Below are 18,343 nucleotides of genomic sequence, written 5' to 3' on the forward strand. Positions count from 1 at the left end.
CGCACACAGCTATTTTACTGTTACTTCTTCAGATGGATTACCACACCACAAAGATGCGCGTGCCCGGGGCACTAAAGGCTTATTGAGCAGTACTCCCCCAGCATTAGTAACGGTACAGTTGTTGTGCTCCGCCTGCGCACAGCGACTTTACCGCAGAGTAATGCATCAGCCCCATATTACATATTTCTTATTGAGTTGTGCTTTTTTTTTTTGAGTCAGCCAAAGAGTTCCAGCTTGTTATCTGAACCTTATAACTGCCAGGTATGGTTGTCTGTAGTTCACAACACTGAGGTTAGTGACACACTAGAAGACAGATATATTACCTGTTTGTAAAGCAGAAAAATGCCTGTTTATTAAGATTATATTACGTTTTATTTAGACAGTTTGAATCAGTGATATGTTTGGTTAAATTAGTAACAAACCACAATATAATCTCACGTCATCAAGCAAATTTACATGTTGGTCCTGGACCAGAGAAATCTCAATGTTTCTCCACATTTGTTTCATACAAAAACTGTCCATAGCAACCCCATTAACAAGAGCACAGCAGCCCCTAGGTCACCAGAAAAGAGGAAAAAAGTGCATTAGTGTCAGCGTAGTTAAGTGGCGGAAATGTTGCCCTGATCATTAATGCAGCATACTTACATGATTGATTTTAGTTCCATTTTTAAATGCTGATGCGTCAACTTTAGTATTCACAAGAAAAACTGTTTTTCTCAAACAAATCAGGGGCGAAGTCTGTATGCCTGATATTGTGGTGAAACCCCTCCCACAGTGATGTCAGGACCATGGTCTTGACAGTTTACTGTATTTTGAACCTCTTTGCATTGTGGGAAAATGGCTGTTTCCAACTGCCAAGCATACAGTATCTCCCTTTGCGGAATGTTCATTTACTGAGAGATCTATGAACAAATATTACCTGGAAGTAGAGCTGCTCAAATCTGGATCCGGGAGACACCCGGATAGTTGCTATCCAGATATCTCCCTGTAAACCTGGGCGGGGTGGCGTTACCTGTCTGACGTCTTCTTTGTCCGTCCCTGGCGCCTCCCACGATGCGGTCCACGCGCATCACGTGACTACAAACACTTCCTCCTTCAACCAGGAAGGAGGAAGTGTTTGTAGTCACGTGACCACCGCTTGGAACGCATCGTGGGAGGCGCCAGGGACAGACGAAGAAGACGTCAGACAGGTAAGATTGACCCCTCTGCCCACCCCGCACAGGTTTACAGGGAGATATCCGGATAGCAACTATCCGGGTGTCTCCCGGATCCAGATTTGAGAAGCCCTACCTGGAAGGACTAAAGATGTCACCACCTGTAATACATTTCAGAATGCAAATCAGGGTGAGAAAAGATTTTACAATGTGCAAACACTGAGTAAATAATTTATAAATCAATGTTGTGTAAAAAAAAAAAAAAAAACCTATTTTATTCATTATGTTATTTTCACTATAGCTCCTATTTAAAGAGACACTGAAGCGAAAAAAAAATATGATATAATGAATTGGTTGTGTACTATGAATAATTTCTAGAAGATTAGCAGCAAAGAAAATATTCTCATATTTTTATTTTCAGGTATATAGTGTTTTTTCTAACATTGCATCATTCTATAATATGTGCAGATTACACAACACTCAGCATTCAAAATGATTCTTTCAGAGCAGTCTGTGAAGTAATGACCTCTCCTCTAGCAGAGAAAAAGTAAACAGTTCACTTACAGTTGAGATAATAAAAGTCAGATAACAGCCCTCTCCACGACTAACTTAGTCGGAGAGCTTAATAGCTTTTTTGCATAGAGATAACAACTGGAGTTTCTCAACTCTTCCTGTACTGGAAACAATTAGACTGATGTATCTGATCTTAATGTTTTATTTCTTAGCTGTACTACACATACAAATCATAATATCATATTTTTTTTTTCGCTTCAATGTCTCTTTAATACTTGCTATACTGTGGTGATCTTTGTTTGAAGCTTATGCTCCAAAAATGTTCTGTCTCACCTCCCTGATTGTAAATTGTCCCTGTGCACTTTTTATCCTTCTTGTATAGGTTGGTATCAGCGTGCTGTATGCTTCACTATATGAGATGTCACTTTCTCATGCAATGCCGCTTTCCTTATCAGTTACACTGTGTTGCTTCTGTCACAGAGAACGCAATGCAACGGCCAATTAATGTTACCTAACAAGTTACCTGTTTGTGTCTTCTACTCAGCAGTATGAAACTCCCTAAATGGTTAAACCTTTATAAAAGTTTGTATTGTCAACCTGCAAGCTTTGTTAAAGATTAATATTTTCAATAAAGCTGTGTGTTCCCCCAGTAGTAGCAAAATAAGTGATGACATCACCTCCCTTGAGCTGAACTCACCTGTGAATCACTGGGCACAATATCAGTTAGTCCCGCCTCTGATGGTGATGCCAAGTAACACAAGCAAGGGGGCGGAGGGATGAGTCTACAGATTAGTGGCTGCAGTCTACTGATCACAGTTGAGTGACACAGAGACCAGCCAATAGAGTGCAAGTAGCAAGGCAGAGCTCCATCCTCAGGATACAAGCTCCCAGTCATTTTCTGTATCAGTTCTATGATACAAATTAGTACAATACTGGATAAGTAAAGAAGTACAATAATATTCTGTATACATTGTATTGACTTCTGGGTGTAATTAGCATATAAATTTTAATGAACAAAATCTGTACATCCTCCTGAAGTTACAATAGTACATTAAAAGTGGCCATACATGGTTGGATCAAAACAACCGATTCTCAGCAGACTGATTATATTAACAATAAAAATCTGAGTGAAATTGCAATTGCATTGCATAGCTCTTTGTGGTAGTATTTGTTTTATAAACCATGAATGATACAGTAGAAACTATTGATTAGACAGGGTAGTTGATGCCACTGCTTTGAATCAACCTGTGTGTGGCCACTGTTAGTGCTGTCAGTTTGTGTGTTTCAGAGCAGCAATGGCTGCCTCCCTCCAGCATCACATGGAACCTGTAGGCTGGTCACAAGTTAAAGTGGCCACTGACATTCTCTAGGCCTCAGCAGTAGAGTGTGGCAGCCTCGCATCAGGATACACCCAAGGGCACCACTGCCCTGATTTAAGCGGCTGGATCCAGCCAATCTCTGGTTCCCACAGTTGGCTATTGTTACATGTCAGTAACATTCACCACTCGCCATGTCCCACCACAGCCTGCCATCATGTGACTTATACAGATATCAACATATAACAAACTCTGGCACCAGGATGGCTGAGGGTTAACTAAGGAGACTGAAGCTTACAGAAAATGCTGCCATACTCCATTAGCGCTAGGCCATGCCTCCACACCACACATTCACACCTTAAGACTTAGTGAACCCCCCCCCCACACACACACACACACTTTTGGGGGTGAAAAAGTGCGTCTTTGAAACAGATTGAAGTACTTTCACAAACTGCTATGATAGGCTGCTTCTGCAAGCTGGAGCCCCACGTTATAGTTATCTCCTTCCAATATATTTATATTGCATCTACATACCATGCACACTTCTTACAGAGCTTTGCTGTTGCCATGCCTCGTTGCCATGCTCTGTTCCCAAATAATGATGGAGAATAAGATGCAAATAATTCTATCTTACAAGTACATTTTATGCAATTTGGATGCAACTTGGAAACAGGAAGTGAATGTGATTGGCCCTATTCCAAGCTGCATATACATTGTTTCCAAGTCAGCATTACTGGCATCTCACTGATCATCCCTGTTCAGGAACATCAGAAAGCTCCTGGTGACAGAAACACATGGACCCGCATCACATTCACTTTTTCTCCTGAGTTTTCTCCCAAGAGTTCATTTTTCATCTCGTCTATAATATAACATTTCAGCACTCAGCAATTGAAAATGTACTAAAAAGTAATATGAATCTTATTTGAAGTATTTTCTAGCATGGTGGGAGCTTTAAAGCGGGATTGTCAGCCACAAAATCAAATTCCATTTACCCACCGCTCTGTTTATTAGGTAGTCTATATGCAGTCTTCATTTCAAGCATTCCAATATAAACATACATGTATCTGCTGTAATGAATCTCATCTCACTCATCCTCGCTCTATTCTGGTACATTACCGGAGAGAGGGAAGCTTGTTAGGCTGAGGGCAGTTCAGTGTGACAGACTGAACACCTCACCCCTCTGCAGAAGCAGCTGAAATACGATCTATGCTGTGCTCACGTGTGTTTACAAAGCAAGCTAGATATGACAGTGCAGTTTCTAGGAGCAAAACGGAGTAATGTCACCAGGATTGACTTCAGTCAGTAATAGTATAGATGGAAAAAGCCTAGGACAGTTTTCTCTTTATTTACTATATAAAATTCACTGAAATCAAAACATGAATAGTATAATACATATGTTCCTGGGATACTATGGCTGTCCCTGCTGCTTTAAAGGTCCCTTATTGATAAGGTGTGAAAATATCTCCTTGGAGAAACCTCAGGAGAAAAGTTAGTAGGATATGGCCCATAGAGAGATGTGTGCTTCATACAGAAAGAGAAGGGAAATCTGCATTCAAAGCTTGCATGTCTTCCTGTCGTAGACGTCTGAGCGTTTGCACTAATAAATATTTTACGTTTTGAAGGATTTTATTTTATTTTTTTTAATCTTTAGAAAAGAGACACAGTATTAGTGAAGTTGTATGTCACTTATAACAATATCGTCCTATCAACCAAATGATAAAGAACAGCCTGGCAAGGTTTATCTGTATCAGAAAATAAAATACACGCAATTACAAAAATGTACAGGTATGGAGACAGGTGGAGCCTGTAGAGTAACACAGTGTTATAGTGGTCTGATCTCCAGCAACCCCTTTCCTCTTTGTCGCTTCTACTTCCAAAACTGAGAAAGTCAAGTTTATTGGGGCAGGGTGAAGTAAACGGCATTCCCTTTTATACGGCGATTCCTAGAAGTTACCATCGGGCAGAAAGTGCCACAAGCAAAGTCATAGCAAGTGTGGGAAGGTTCCTGAAATGAGTGCAGGCCCCGCTGCTTCCAGACTCTCCTCCTGCTGATTTCGGGTTGTGAACAACGCGCGTCTGTGTGTTCACTATGGTGGACTCCCCTGGGACAGTTTTGACACATACGCTGCCGGTGCAGCCGTCTCCGCTACCCGATCCACTAAAGTCATCACCTGAAAAAATACCACAGCGATTATTAGCATATGTCAGCATACCGTGTAAGCAAGATGAACATTAACAGCAGTCAATGGATAAATGAGAATGGGAGTTCAGTAACCGACGGCAACCGGTCAGGCGTCATTATATCTCATCATTCAGGACAATAAAAAGTGAATGTTTATAGTTGTTAGATTACTGCAATTAAAGAGGCACTTAAAGAGACACTGAAGCGAAAAAAAATATGATATAATGAATTGGTTGTGTACTATGAATAATTACTAGAAGATTAGCAGCAAAGAAAATATTCTCATACTTTTATTTTCAGGTATATAGTGTTTTTTTCTAACATTGCATCATTCTATAATATGTGCAGATTACACAACACTCAGCATTCAAAATGAGTCTTTCAGAGCAGTCTGTGAAGTAATGAACTCTACTCTGGCAGAGGAAAAGTAAACAGTTCAATTACAGTTGAGATAATAAAAGTCAGATAACAGTCCTCTCCACAACTAACTTAGTCAGAGAGCTTAATAGCTTTTTTGCATAGAGATAACAACTGGAGTTTCTCAACTCCTCCTGTACTGGAAACAATTAGACTGATGTATCTGATCTTAATGTTTTATTTCTTAGCTGTATTACACATACAAATCATAATATCATAATTTTTTTTTGCTTCAGTGTCTCTTTAAGCCTAACAAAAAAAATCAGTTTTACTTACCTGGGGCTTCTACCAGCCCCCTGCAGCTGTCCCGTGCCCTCACAGTCACCCACGGATCCTCCTGCCCCTCGCAGCCAGCTACTTTCAATTTGCCGACAGGCCTGGCGCTGCGTAGTCTTCGCGCTCCCATCCGCAAAAGCGCTATTGCAGACGGAAATGCGAAGGAGACGTGTGGCCAAGCCTGCACAGGCACTGTGCCTGTCAGCCAAAAACGAAACTAGCTGGCGGCGGAGGACAGGAGGATCCGAGAGTGACTGCGAGGGCAAGGGACAGCTGCAGGGGGCTGGTAGAAGCCCCAAGTGAGTAAAACTGATTTTTTTTTATTGAATGCTTAAGGATCCCTTTAAGGCTCTTTACTACTAGGAAACTTCCTATTTTCCACTACTGCAATTGAGCTACTATACAAAGTATAAAAAGCTCAATTACAGCGAAAACGTGGTAGGATACAGTTTGCACTCAGGGGAAAATCGCGCCACAATTGGATCGCACTAATGGAAACGATTGCCACCATTTCCATTGGTTTAACTGAACCCTGCATTTTGTAATATGTTAGCAATCAGAATCAAATAGCACAGGTAATCTATGATACTTTTTACCAAAAATTGTATTATGGCCTATATTATACCCGGATACCAAACTTTTACCCTAGTCCTATTCCTCTTATTAAGTTCAAGAGGAAAGCATAGCAGTAGATCCAATACCTAAACCAGAATGCTGATCCATATTAGATTATTTACGTTAATTTTACATTTTACTTGACCAATGCATATAATACCTAACTAAAATACCAATATGTTACTACACTTCTCGAAATACAACACGTAACCCTGTTGCTCTTCCCTCACCATCCCCTTCCCTTTACGTTGAATAGTTGTCTTGCTTTTCACCCTGAAGACGGTTACACTTTATAAGCACCTCTACTCTATTAATGGGCGCAACCCGATCTGTCACTGTGTAGGGCAACATCTCAGACAGGTTTGGATACCGCTCCACTAGACTACTGTTGTTAGATTTATTTGACACAAGTGCAATATCATTCAACTTTCCAAGTCTTCTTGGGAGCATAGTAGAAATATTTATGTTTTTTTTTATCACTGTTAAGGGTTTCTATTATCCACTTAAGGACCGCGGTGTTAAACCCTCCTAGTGACCAGGCCATTTTTTTACTAAATAGGCCACTGCAGCTTTAAGGTCTTGCTGCAGGGCTGCACAACTCAGCACACAGGTGATTCCCCCCCCCCCCCCTTTTCTCCTCCTCACCAACAGAGCTCTCTGTTGGTGGCATATGATCGCTCCCCAGCTGTGTTTTTTTTAAATAAATAGCAAAACGTAACGTAGTGGAAAAGGGCCCATAGCTTCCAACTCCTTACCATATTAAGGATATATAACAACATATTTTAACTATCCAATTTTTATAGGTACTTATTACTGAAGACTACCTTTACTTTTGTACAATATTTGTCTCTCAGCTCCGTAATCATTCTATCACTTTTCTTACATCAATGACAGTTGGCATTTTATTACATAATATTTGAGCTCACTCTGCCACAACCATCCACCGCCATTAAACAGGGAAAATGTGACAAAGAAGAGAATGGGTGGAGAGCGCAATACACCAAAGGGAACACTGAGCAGGATAGGCGGCATAAAAGATCATTAATAGTATAAACTATAGACATAAGCCTAGCATTGATACATGGAGCCTATTGGTGACACAAAAGTGGTAGGATAAAAAAGTATACCATTTGCTGCAGAAGTGATTGGCTGAGCTACCAACCTTTCTTTTAAAGATGATGCCATTGGAGTGGACTTTTTGCTAGTCTAAAGCCTCAGAAACATGCTAGATGAAACTCATCTGATAACGACCACCTCTGCCGAGTACCTTTGCGTAAGGACATCTGCCCCAATGCCTTGGCCAGAAATCAGCCCAGTGCATCACTTGGTCCACAGCAGTGTTCTTCTCACCCATCCTGACTGCAGCGCCCTGTTCTGCTGGCCCCCACCTCTGCATAATTACCAAACACACCACTAGCCTGGTGGCTAGTAACGCATCAGTACAGCGTTGGTCCTGTGCTGTCAGCCGAGGGATTGAGTCCTGATCTCTGTCAGGCGACATGCCTCGTACATGTCTGAGGCTTTATCCAGCAAACTACAGCATGCTGACCTATATCTTTTTGTAGAGTGTTCAAATTAATCGATACTTGGTTTGGAACCTGAGCACATGCATTCAGCATGGAACAGCAGGATGTGATTTATCTCCGATACTTCCGCCTACCAGCTGCAAAGAAAGAGGTCTGAAACACACCATGTAATGCTGTTCCCCCTCTAAGTCTAAATCACACCCCATACTGCTATTCCATGCGGAAATGGTGCTGAATCCATGTGTTTGGGTTCCGAACTAGGTATTGACGAATGCGAACACCACTAGTGGACAGTTACTGAATAACAGAGGGCAACAGAATGGCCTTCCTCTGCCAGCATGATGGACAGCATAGACTCAGCAGATTGTGAAGATAAGGTCCAGGGGGTTTACTAGTAACACTTGTCCAGTAACAAGCTGCTGTGGCCCTGATGTACTAAAGGTTGGAGAACATGTGTGATCCAGCAAACCTGCACTAGGTTATATTAAAAATCATTTGCTAATATTTGGTAAAAGTTTTCAACAAGTCATATCAGATCAGAGAAAGGTTTACTAAAAGAACAGTGACATAATAGTAGTACCGTTGCAGTAGCGTACACATGCCTGCAGTGAGAACTATTTGTAAGAAACCCAGGTCTACCTGCATAAATCATAACAACTATTGTGCTTTAGGCACTGCGTGTGACTACAGCTGCTTCACTACTATTTCACTACTTAGCAGTCATTGGCATGATTTATTATGGCATTCCCTCGCAACTTATCCCCTCCTGTCACCTCCAGCTAAAAACTCCATCAAACTTTATGAACCAATAGTAATATTACACAGAAGTGACTTAAGCCCCATCTACACTATACGATTCATTGTGCGATTCGATTACGATTCTATTTACGATCCCATTAAATCCGAGATGTCCGATCAGGATTCGATTCAATTCGATTTGCCATTGTTTTGCAATGGCAAATCGAATTGAATCGACTCGAATCCCAATCGGACATGTCGGATTTAATCGGATCGTAAATAGAATCGCAATTGAATCGTACAAAGAATCGTATTGTGTAGATTGGGCTTTAGAAACCTTTACCACTCAATAACAGACAATTGCTGATTTACTCAGTCCAGCTTTGCTGGGTTACAAATTGGATAATATAGGGCCTCCACCACACTCCAGTAGTGTTGGAGTTCAAATTAGGAATATTGTTCTGAATTCACCCAAATACCACACTTCAGCACTGAACCTGCAGACAGGGTCAGGGGGATTCCACTTACTTGAGCTTCACAGCCTGTTTCCCATGACTCCTTACTTCCTCCTTCCAAAGCTGAAAGGAGGAAGTATCGGAGTCACATGAAATGTGCTGTGAAGCACAAGTAAGTGAACTCTACCTGACTCTCTCTGCAGGTTCAGTGCTGAATGGGCTGAAGTGAATGATGTTCCGAATCCCAACACCAAGACTACTCTCCAGCCTTCAGAAATCTGGGCCTGTATTGAGCTTACTCCATACAAGCTGAATAATGTTTCAAGGGGATTTCACCACTTACTTGTATCTTGAAAGTCCACATCATTTCCATTATATGCATTGCGGAGACGGCTGGTCATGACTCGCAGCTGCATGATCTGCTGACGGACGGTGATGTCAGGCTTAGTGATGTCCACGTCAATCTCAGGGTTGTTAATTTGGTTGGTAAGACCACTGTTCATACGTTCTGGCATGTACCTGGAACAGAAGTCTATGTATTACTAAAGAAATCTTTGCAAACAAACCATTATCTTCTACGCAAACACAATTCTGCTGTTAAAATGTACCAGGGACAAACCTTGGGTTAAAAAAGGCATACTTACCTAAGAAGAGGGCCTCTATAGAATGTATGCATGCAGTCCTCCGTTGCCCAGCTCCTCTTCAGGCATGAGCATGGTCACGTACGCTTGGGTGTAGCACAGCTGCGCCCTTGTCCTAAAGGGGAACTGGCCTGGATATTCTGGAGAGCAGCAGCAGCAGTGAGGAGGAGACAGGAAGCAGTACAGCAGTGCTGTCTAACTTCATGGTCAGGGTGTGTGTCTAGCACTGGATTTTTTAGGCTGGAGGCGGCAAAGCATCAATGTCTTTGCTTTGGGGGCGGAGCCAAGCGCAAACAAGAAGTGGGCCTGGCAGACGAGGAGGACTGATTCAAAAAATGAATCGGTCAAGGGAGTGTGTCCCAGGGGGCCACATCCAGTTGGACAGCCCTGCTTTACAGCATCCAGAGACTTCCCTCTTCTTCAATAAATATATATTTTTATAACCCAAAGTTCGTCTCAGGTTCCCTTTCAAGTAAACTTCTGTAGGTAGAAAAAAACAAAGTCTTGTAAAAGTAATGCCTTTTAATGCCTTTTAAATTATGCAAGTTTTCTGGGATCTAGTCCTCGTCTTCAGGCATATTTCCAGATACATACAGTGGTGTGAAAAACTATTTGCCCCTTCCTGATTTCTTATTCTTTTGCATGTTTGTCACACTTAAATGTATCTGCTCATCCAAAACCGTTAACTATTAGTCAAAGATAACATAATTGAACACAAAATGCAGTTTTAAATGATGGTTTTTATTATTTAGTGAGAAAAAAAACTCCAAATCTACATGGTCCTGTGTGAAAAAGTGATTGCCCCCCCTTGTTAAAAAATAACTTAACTGTGGTTTATCACACCTGAGTTCAATTTCTGTAGTCACCCCCAGGCCTGATTACTGCCACACCTGTTTCAATCAAGAAATCACTTAAATAGGAGCTATCTGACACAGAGAAGTAGACCAAAAGCACCTCAAAAGCTAGACATCATGCCAAGATCCAAAGAAATTCAGGAACAAATGAGAACAAAAGTAATTGAGATCTATCAGTCTGGTAAAGGTTATAAAGCCATTTCTAAAGCTTTGGGACTCCAGCGAACCACAGTGAGAGCCATTATCCACAAATGGCAAAAACATGGAACAGTGATGAACCTTCCCAGGAGTGGCCGGCCGACCAAAATTACCCCAAGAGCGCAGAGAAAACTCATCCGAGAGGCCACAAAAGACCCCAGGACAACATCTAAAGAACTGCAGGCCTCACTTGCCTCAATTAAGGTCAGTGTTCACAACTCCACTATAAGAAAGAGACAGGGCAAAAACGGCCTGCATGGCAGATATCCAAGGCGCAAACCACTTTTAAGCAAAAACAACATTAAGGCTCGTCTGAATTTTACTAAAAAACATCTCAATGATTGCCAAGACTTTTGGGAAAATACCTTGTGGACCGACGAGACAAAAGTTGAACTTTTTGCAAGGTGCGTGTCCCATTACATCTGGCGTAGAAGTAACACAGCATTTCAGCAAAAGAACATCATACCAACAGTAAAATATGGTGGTGGTTGTGTGATGGTCTGGGGTTGTTTTGCTGCTTCAGGACCTGGAAGGCTTGCTGTGATAGATGGAACCATGAATTCTACTGTCTACCAAAAAATCCTAAAGGAGAATGTCCGGCCATCTGTTCGTCAACTCAAGCTGAAGCGATCTTGGGTGCTGCAGCAGGACAATGACCCAAAACACACCAGGAAATCCAGCTCTGAATGGCTGAAAAAAAACAAAATGAAGACTTTGGAGTGGCCTAGTCAAAGTCCTGACCTGAATCCTATTGAGATGTTGTGGCATGACCTTAAAAAGCCGGTTCATGCTAGAAAACCCTCAAATAAAGCTGAATTACAACAAATCTGCAAAGATGAGTGGGCCAAAATTCCTCCAGAGTGCTGTAAAAGACTCGTTGCAAGTTATCGCAAACGCTTGATTGCAGTTATTGCTGCTAAGGGTGGCCCAACCAGTTATTAGGTTCAGGGGGCAATTTCTTTTTCACACAATGCCATGTAGGTTTGGAGTTTCTTTTCTCACTAAATAATAAAAACCATCATTTAAAACTGCATTTTGTGTTCAATTATGTTATCTTTGACTAATAGTTAATGGTTTTTGATGAGCAGAAACATTTCAGTGTGACAAACATGCAAAAGAATAAGAAATCAGTAAGGGGGCAAATAGTTTTTCACACCACTGTAAGTAAACTTCTGAAAATCTATCCCAACACTGGATTGAACATGCGAGTGTGCAGGTAGATGTATGCAATTAACGTGCCCTCACCATGTAACCCTCACTGTGGTCTGATTATACTCTTTTAATAAAGCTTTTAATTAATGGGGCATTTTTTTAATCATTGCTGTGAGCTGTACTGATTTCATTAATCACATTTACATGTTTAAAATCATAATTGTGCTGTTATGCTGTAATTTAATTGTCAGAGAGAATTATCTTCATACACTTTACTGGAATTCTTTTTACTGCTGTAATTAATGAATAAAACGATTAAGTAGAAAAAAAAATGTATCCAGTTTCAAGAAAAGGAAAGAATTGTTCTTTTCTATATTTTAAACAATTGTAATTCTTTTTACTTATGAAATACGGTAATTATTAATAAGATGCTATAAGTGCTGAATCTGACCTAAGCATATGTCATGAATTATCCTCAGAGATGGTCATTTCCTGCGCGGTGAAACGTCCATCTCCCAATATATGCTGCACTATAACATTGCTGTAATCAATACTTGGTATGCAGAGGAACAATCACTTATTGGGGCCCATTCATAACATATGCCCCTCAAAGTGTGCTGGATAATATAGTATGTCAACTTCATCTCTCCCAATGGCACACTTTAACCACCCTGGCGTTCTATTTATTGCGGTTGTGCGGCCGCGGGTGGCTTATTTTAAAAAATAAAATTGGTTTAACTTAGTGTAGCTAGCACTAGGTTAGATACACTTTCCCCCTAAGTTCCCCGGCACTGTTCCCCCCTCCCCTCCGATTTCTGCCGGCGATATTTACCTGGCCGCGATGGCCGAAACTTCCGGCATAGCTTCAGGCGTTGCTATTGCGACGATCGGGCATGACGTCTGACGTCATGCGCAGTTCCAATCGCCGCCATAGCAACCCCTGGAGGCTATGGAGAGGCTGCGCTGGCGCGGGCTCCAGCGGGGGGGCAGAGGTATGTATAAAACAGCGGCGATCAAGGGATAAGAGCGGGCCGGTGGCGATCGGAGGGGTGATGTAGCTAGCCAAGTGCTAGCTACACTCCCTCCGAAAATTTGGTAATAAAAGACCATCCAGGGCCTGAGAAATCCACTGTGGCGGTAATGACGGACGAGCTGAGCTCGTCATTACCGCCAAGGTGGAATATGCCACTTGGCAGAGACTGTTATGTAGAGCTGTAATAGACCACATTTTGCTGACACACTTCTGAGATCTTTCCTAGCAAAACGTAACAGCACTGTCTTTCGTTTAAGGGAAGCCTAAAGCAGAAAAAAAAACTGCATGATATAATGAATTGTATGTGTAGTACGGATAACGTCTAGATCATTGGTAGCAAAGAAAAAAGTCTCATATTTTTATTTTCAGTTATTTCGCTTTTTATTTTACAACTCTGCATCGTTCTGTCATATTTGCAGTTTAGACACCACACTGTCTTTTAAGCTATAAATCAAAGCAGAAATAATGACCGTTTGAATTTTCCTGCAGTAAAGCCTTATCTCAAACGGTCTCTCACTGATTCTTGGCTGATAAAGTGCTTCAGAAAACAGGATTGGATTTAACCGACTGGGTCCAAGAGCTCAGCAAAGCTCTTTTGCATAGATAACTGAAGTTTTTCATAAACTTTTCCTGCATTGGAAAAAACATGAGACTTTTTTTCTAATGTTCTATTTCGTACCTGTACTACACATACAATTTACTATATCATAAGTTTATTTTAGCTTAAGGTTTGCTTTCATTTGGACACTTTTTGGATCAAAATGAACACAATGTGTTCTATGTAATAGAAATAAAAAAAATCGTTTGAAAGACGTGCTGGCAGCATCCAGCCACTCCTCGGGTGCCTGAACTGCTGATATTGCTAAACAATGGCGAGCTTGGCTTGGCCCAGAATACTGATTAATGCTATAGAAAGTGGAGGGGGAAGCATGCTGTGACACAAGAATAGGACCAGCGAGGGGAACGCAGATCTCAGGCTCTGCCCCTATAGTCTTCTGCATCTAGAGGATGTAGATGACCACCAGTGCTGTATGTTCGGAATTGACCTCACTCACATTCACCAGAAGGTTTTCTTTAACAAATGCATGGCTAAAAAATAAATTAAAGATTCATAACAGAAAAACGCAAGACATGAACTCAATATTATGTATAGGAACACGGCATATGCCAGTATATTCACACACTGTAATGCACAGGCTGCTATGCAGATGCACTTCCTTCTCTAACAGCTAAATATGGTTTACCTGCCCCGGGCGATCCCATTCCAACAATTGTTTTCATTGCCTGGACCAGCAATCGTCTTCTCGTTGCAGACCAGATTTGGCAAGGCTGTCCAGTAATCTTGAATTTCATTGAGCATTGCTTTTACATCTGCAATCTACAACAATAAATATAAGATGAAGAATGGACGCTGTAAAACAGAAATCACTCTATCTGTTAACAATATAAACATATAGACAAAAGCTCTAAACAGGAACAGCAATTCTCTCCTCAAAGACACTCTCTGAGTCACTTATTGCAGAAATCGGTCAATATACTTGGATAGGTTCAGTCACAGAGTAAAAAAAAAGCACCTGCTTGGCCAGCACCAATATAAACAAAGGTGCTAACTGACCAGCAGTAATGGCCAATTAGAGCATTGCCTTGAGGGACCATATTCAATTAACTTTTCTCCTAGGAGATAAAGTGGGTAAAAAAAAGCAAAATCAAACATGAACTTATTTTGAGGATTTGCCTTAATAATAAGGTAAGAAAACATCGCCCAACTTGAAAAGTTAACTGATCTGGGGAAGAGTAGTGAAGTTACAGTGATGTGAAAAACTATTTGCCCCCTTTCTGATTTCTTATTCTTTTGCATGTTTGTCACACTTAAATGTTTCTGCTCAACAAAAACCGTTAACTATAAGTCAAAGATAACATAATTGAACACAAAATGCAGTTTTAAATGATGGTTTTTATTATTTAGTGAGAAAAAAAACTCCAAATCTACATGGCCCTGTGTGAAAAAGTGATTGCCCCCCTTGTTAACCACTTGAGGACCCACCCTTTACCCCCCCTTAAAGAGAACCTGTACTGAGTAAAAATATTTAAAATAAACACATGAGGTAACTTCAAATGAACATTACATAGTTACCTTGCCATCAGTTCCTCTCAGAAGCTCACCATTTTCTTCTGACAATAATCCCTTCCAGTTCTGACAATATTTTGTCAGATCTGAAATATATCAGTTGCTGTCAGTAAAATATCAGTTGCTGTCAGTTATAGCTGAGAGGAAAACGGATGTACTAGGTAATGTCCATGTTTCCCTATGGCTCAAGTGGGCGATGTTACAGTTTAACAGTGTGCTGACCAGAAAGCTGTTATGGGGTAATGGCCATTTTCAAAATGGAGGACGGAAAATTCCCTTGATCACAGTAAACAAACAGGACACGGGACAGGAGAAAGACACTGAGGAGTAGACTACATGGAAGGTAAGTATAAGTTGTGTATGCTTATTTTGACTTTTAATTTTCAGTTCAGGTTTTCTTTAAGGACCAGCGCTGGTTTGATTGATCTGTGCTGGGTGGGCTCTGCAGCCCCCAGCACAGATCAGGGTGCAGGCAGGGAGATCAGATTGCCCCCCTTTTTTCCCCCCTATGGGGATGATGTGCTGGGGGGGTCTGATCTCTCCTGCCTGCTGTGGGTGGCGGGGGGGGGCACCTCAAAGCCCCCCTCCGCGGCGACATTCTCCCCCCTCCCTCTCCTACCTGCTCCCCCGGGAGATCTGGGCTGCACAGGACGCTATCCGTCCTGTGCAGCCAGTGACAGGACGTCCCCTGTCACATGGCGGCGATCCCCGGCCGCTGATTGGCCGGGGATCGCCGATCTGCCTTACGGCGCTGCTGCACAGCAGCGCCGTACAAATGTAAACAAAGCGGATTATTTCCGCTTGTGTTTACATCTAGCCTGCGAGCCGCCATCGGCGGCCCGCAGGCTATTCACGGAGCCCCCCGCCGTGATTTGACAGGAAGCAGCCGCTCGTACGAGCGGCTGTTTCCTGATTAATTAGGCTGCAGCTGGCGACGCAGTACTGCATCGCTGGTCCTGCAGCTGCCACTTTGCCGACGCACGTTATGAGTGTGCGGTCGGCAAGTGGTTAAAAAATAACTTAACTGTGCTTTATCACACCTGAGTTCAATTTCTGTAGTCACCCCCAGGCCTGATTACTGCCACACCTGTTTCAATCAAGAAATCACTTAAATAGGAGCTATCTGACACAGAGAAGTAGACCAAAAGCACCTCAAAAGCTAGACATCATGCCAAGATCCCAAAAAAAATTCAGGAACAAATGAGAACAAAAGTAATTGAGATCTATCAGTCTGGTAAAGGTTATAAAGCCATTTCTAAAGCTTTAGGACTCCAGCGAACCACAGTGAGAGCCATTATCCACAAATGGCAAAAAACATTGAACAGTGATGAACCTTCCCAGGAGTGGCCGGCCGACCAAAATTACCCCAAGAGCGCAGAGAAAACTCATCCGAGAGGCCACAAAAGACCCCAGGACAACATCTAAAGAACTGCAGGCCTCATTTGCCTCAATTAAGGTCAGTGTTCACGACTGGGAAAAAACGGCCTGCATGGCAGATATTCAAGGCGCAAACCACTTTTAAGCAAAAAGAACATTAAAGAGACTCTGTAACCTCAAAAACCTCCCCTGGGGGGTACTCACCTCAGGTGGGGGAAGCCTCTAGATCCTAATGAGGCTTCCCACGCCGTCCTCTGTCCCACGGGGGCGTCTCGCTGCAGCCCTCCGAACAGCCGGCGACAGACCCGACTGTAAAATCAATATTTACCTTTGCTGGCTCCAGCGGGGGCTCTGTGGCTGCTTTCCGCTCCGAACTACACGGAAATACCCGATCTCAGTCGGAAACTTGCGCCTGCGCAGTAGAGCAAACCCGACGGCGATCGGGTATTTCCGTGTAGTTCGGAGCCGACAGCCATCAGAGCGCCTGCGCAGGAGCCGGGAAGGTAAATAATGACGTCATCTTGTACGGAGGGCTGCAGCGAGACCCCCGTGGGACAGAGGACGGCGTGGGAAGCCTCATTAGGATCCGGAGGCTTCCCCCACCTGAGGTGAGTACCCCACAGGGGATCTTTTGATGTTACAGATCCTCTTTAAGGCTCGTCTCAATTTTGCTAAAAAACATCTCAATGATTGTCAAGACTTTTGGGAAAATACCTTGTGGACCGACGAGACAAAAGTTGAACTTTTTGGAAAGTGCGTGTCCCGTTACATCTGGTGTAGAAGTAATACAGCATCATAGCAACAGTAAAATATGGTGGTGGTAGTGTGATGGTCTGGGGTTGTTATGCTGCTTTAGGACCTGGAAGGCTTGCTGTGATAGATGGAACCATGAATTCTACTGTGTACCAAAAAATCCTGAAGGAGAATAACCGGCCATCTGTTCGTCAACTCAAGCTGAAGCAATCTTGGGTGCTGCAGCAGGACAATGACCCAAAACACACCAGCAAATCCACCTCTGAATGGCTGAAGAAAAACAAAATGAAGACTTTGGAGTGGCCTAGTCAAAGTCCTGACCTGAATCCTATTGAGATGTTGTAGCATGACCTTAAAAAGGCGGTTCATGCTAGAAAACCCTCAAATAAAGCTGAATTACAACAATTCTGCAAAGATGAGTGGGCCAAAATTCCTCCATAGCGCTGTAAAAGACTTGTTGCAAGTTATCGCAAACGCTTGATTGCAGTTATTGCTGCTAAGGGTGGCCCAACCAGTTATTAGGTTCAGGGGCAATTTCTTTTTCACACAGGGCCATGTAGGTTTTGAGTTTTTTTTCTCACTAAATAATAAAAACTATCATTTAAGGCTGCTTTCACAGTGGGACGTTACAGGCGCACGTTAGAGCAGCCTGTAACGCACCCCACCGCACAGCAATGAAAAAATCAATGGGCTGTTCACAGTGCCCACGTTGCGTTACATTGTAAAGCAGCACGTCTAGATAATGTACTGCATGCAGTACTTTACACGCGGCTAAGCCGCGTTAGACTGTTTGCACATGCTCAGTACCGGTGCTTTTTTTTCATTTTAGGGGCGGAGAGGAGGCGGGGAGAGGCCGCTACGTAGCCAGGCACATGGCTACTTAATATTCACTGCACTTGCAGTGTTTTCTTCTTGGAGTGGCCGCTGATTGGCTGGCGGGACCACGTTATGCGGAGAGCTCCGCTCACGTGGTCTCCGCAGCGCCTCCGACAGAGCAGGCGCACCAAGAGCTGCT

General features: G+C 42.6%; 1 protein-coding gene across 1 annotated transcript in view; it reads right to left on the bottom strand.

Annotated features, from left to right (window-relative positions):
• Positions 1-2,656: 2,656 nt before the first annotated feature.
• The window catches only part of GPC1 (glypican 1), a 122,522-nt gene continuing 106,835 nt past the window's right edge, over positions 2,657-18,343 (bottom strand). Inside the window, exons 7-9 of the mRNA XM_068280723.1 lie at positions 14,315-14,448; positions 9,536-9,711; positions 2,657-5,154 (exon numbers count right to left, since the gene is read on the bottom strand). Of these exons, the coding sequence (XP_068136824.1) occupies positions 4,934-5,154; positions 9,536-9,711; positions 14,315-14,448 (531 nt within the window). The 3' untranslated portion in view covers positions 2,657-4,933. The remainder of the gene's footprint in view (positions 5,155-9,535; positions 9,712-14,314; positions 14,449-18,343) is intronic.

The sequence above is a fragment of the Hyperolius riggenbachi genome, chromosome 4 (genome assembly GCF_040937935.1).
Source record: "Hyperolius riggenbachi isolate aHypRig1 chromosome 4, aHypRig1.pri, whole genome shotgun sequence".
NCBI classification, from domain to species: domain Eukaryota; kingdom Metazoa; phylum Chordata; class Amphibia; order Anura; family Hyperoliidae; genus Hyperolius; species Hyperolius riggenbachi.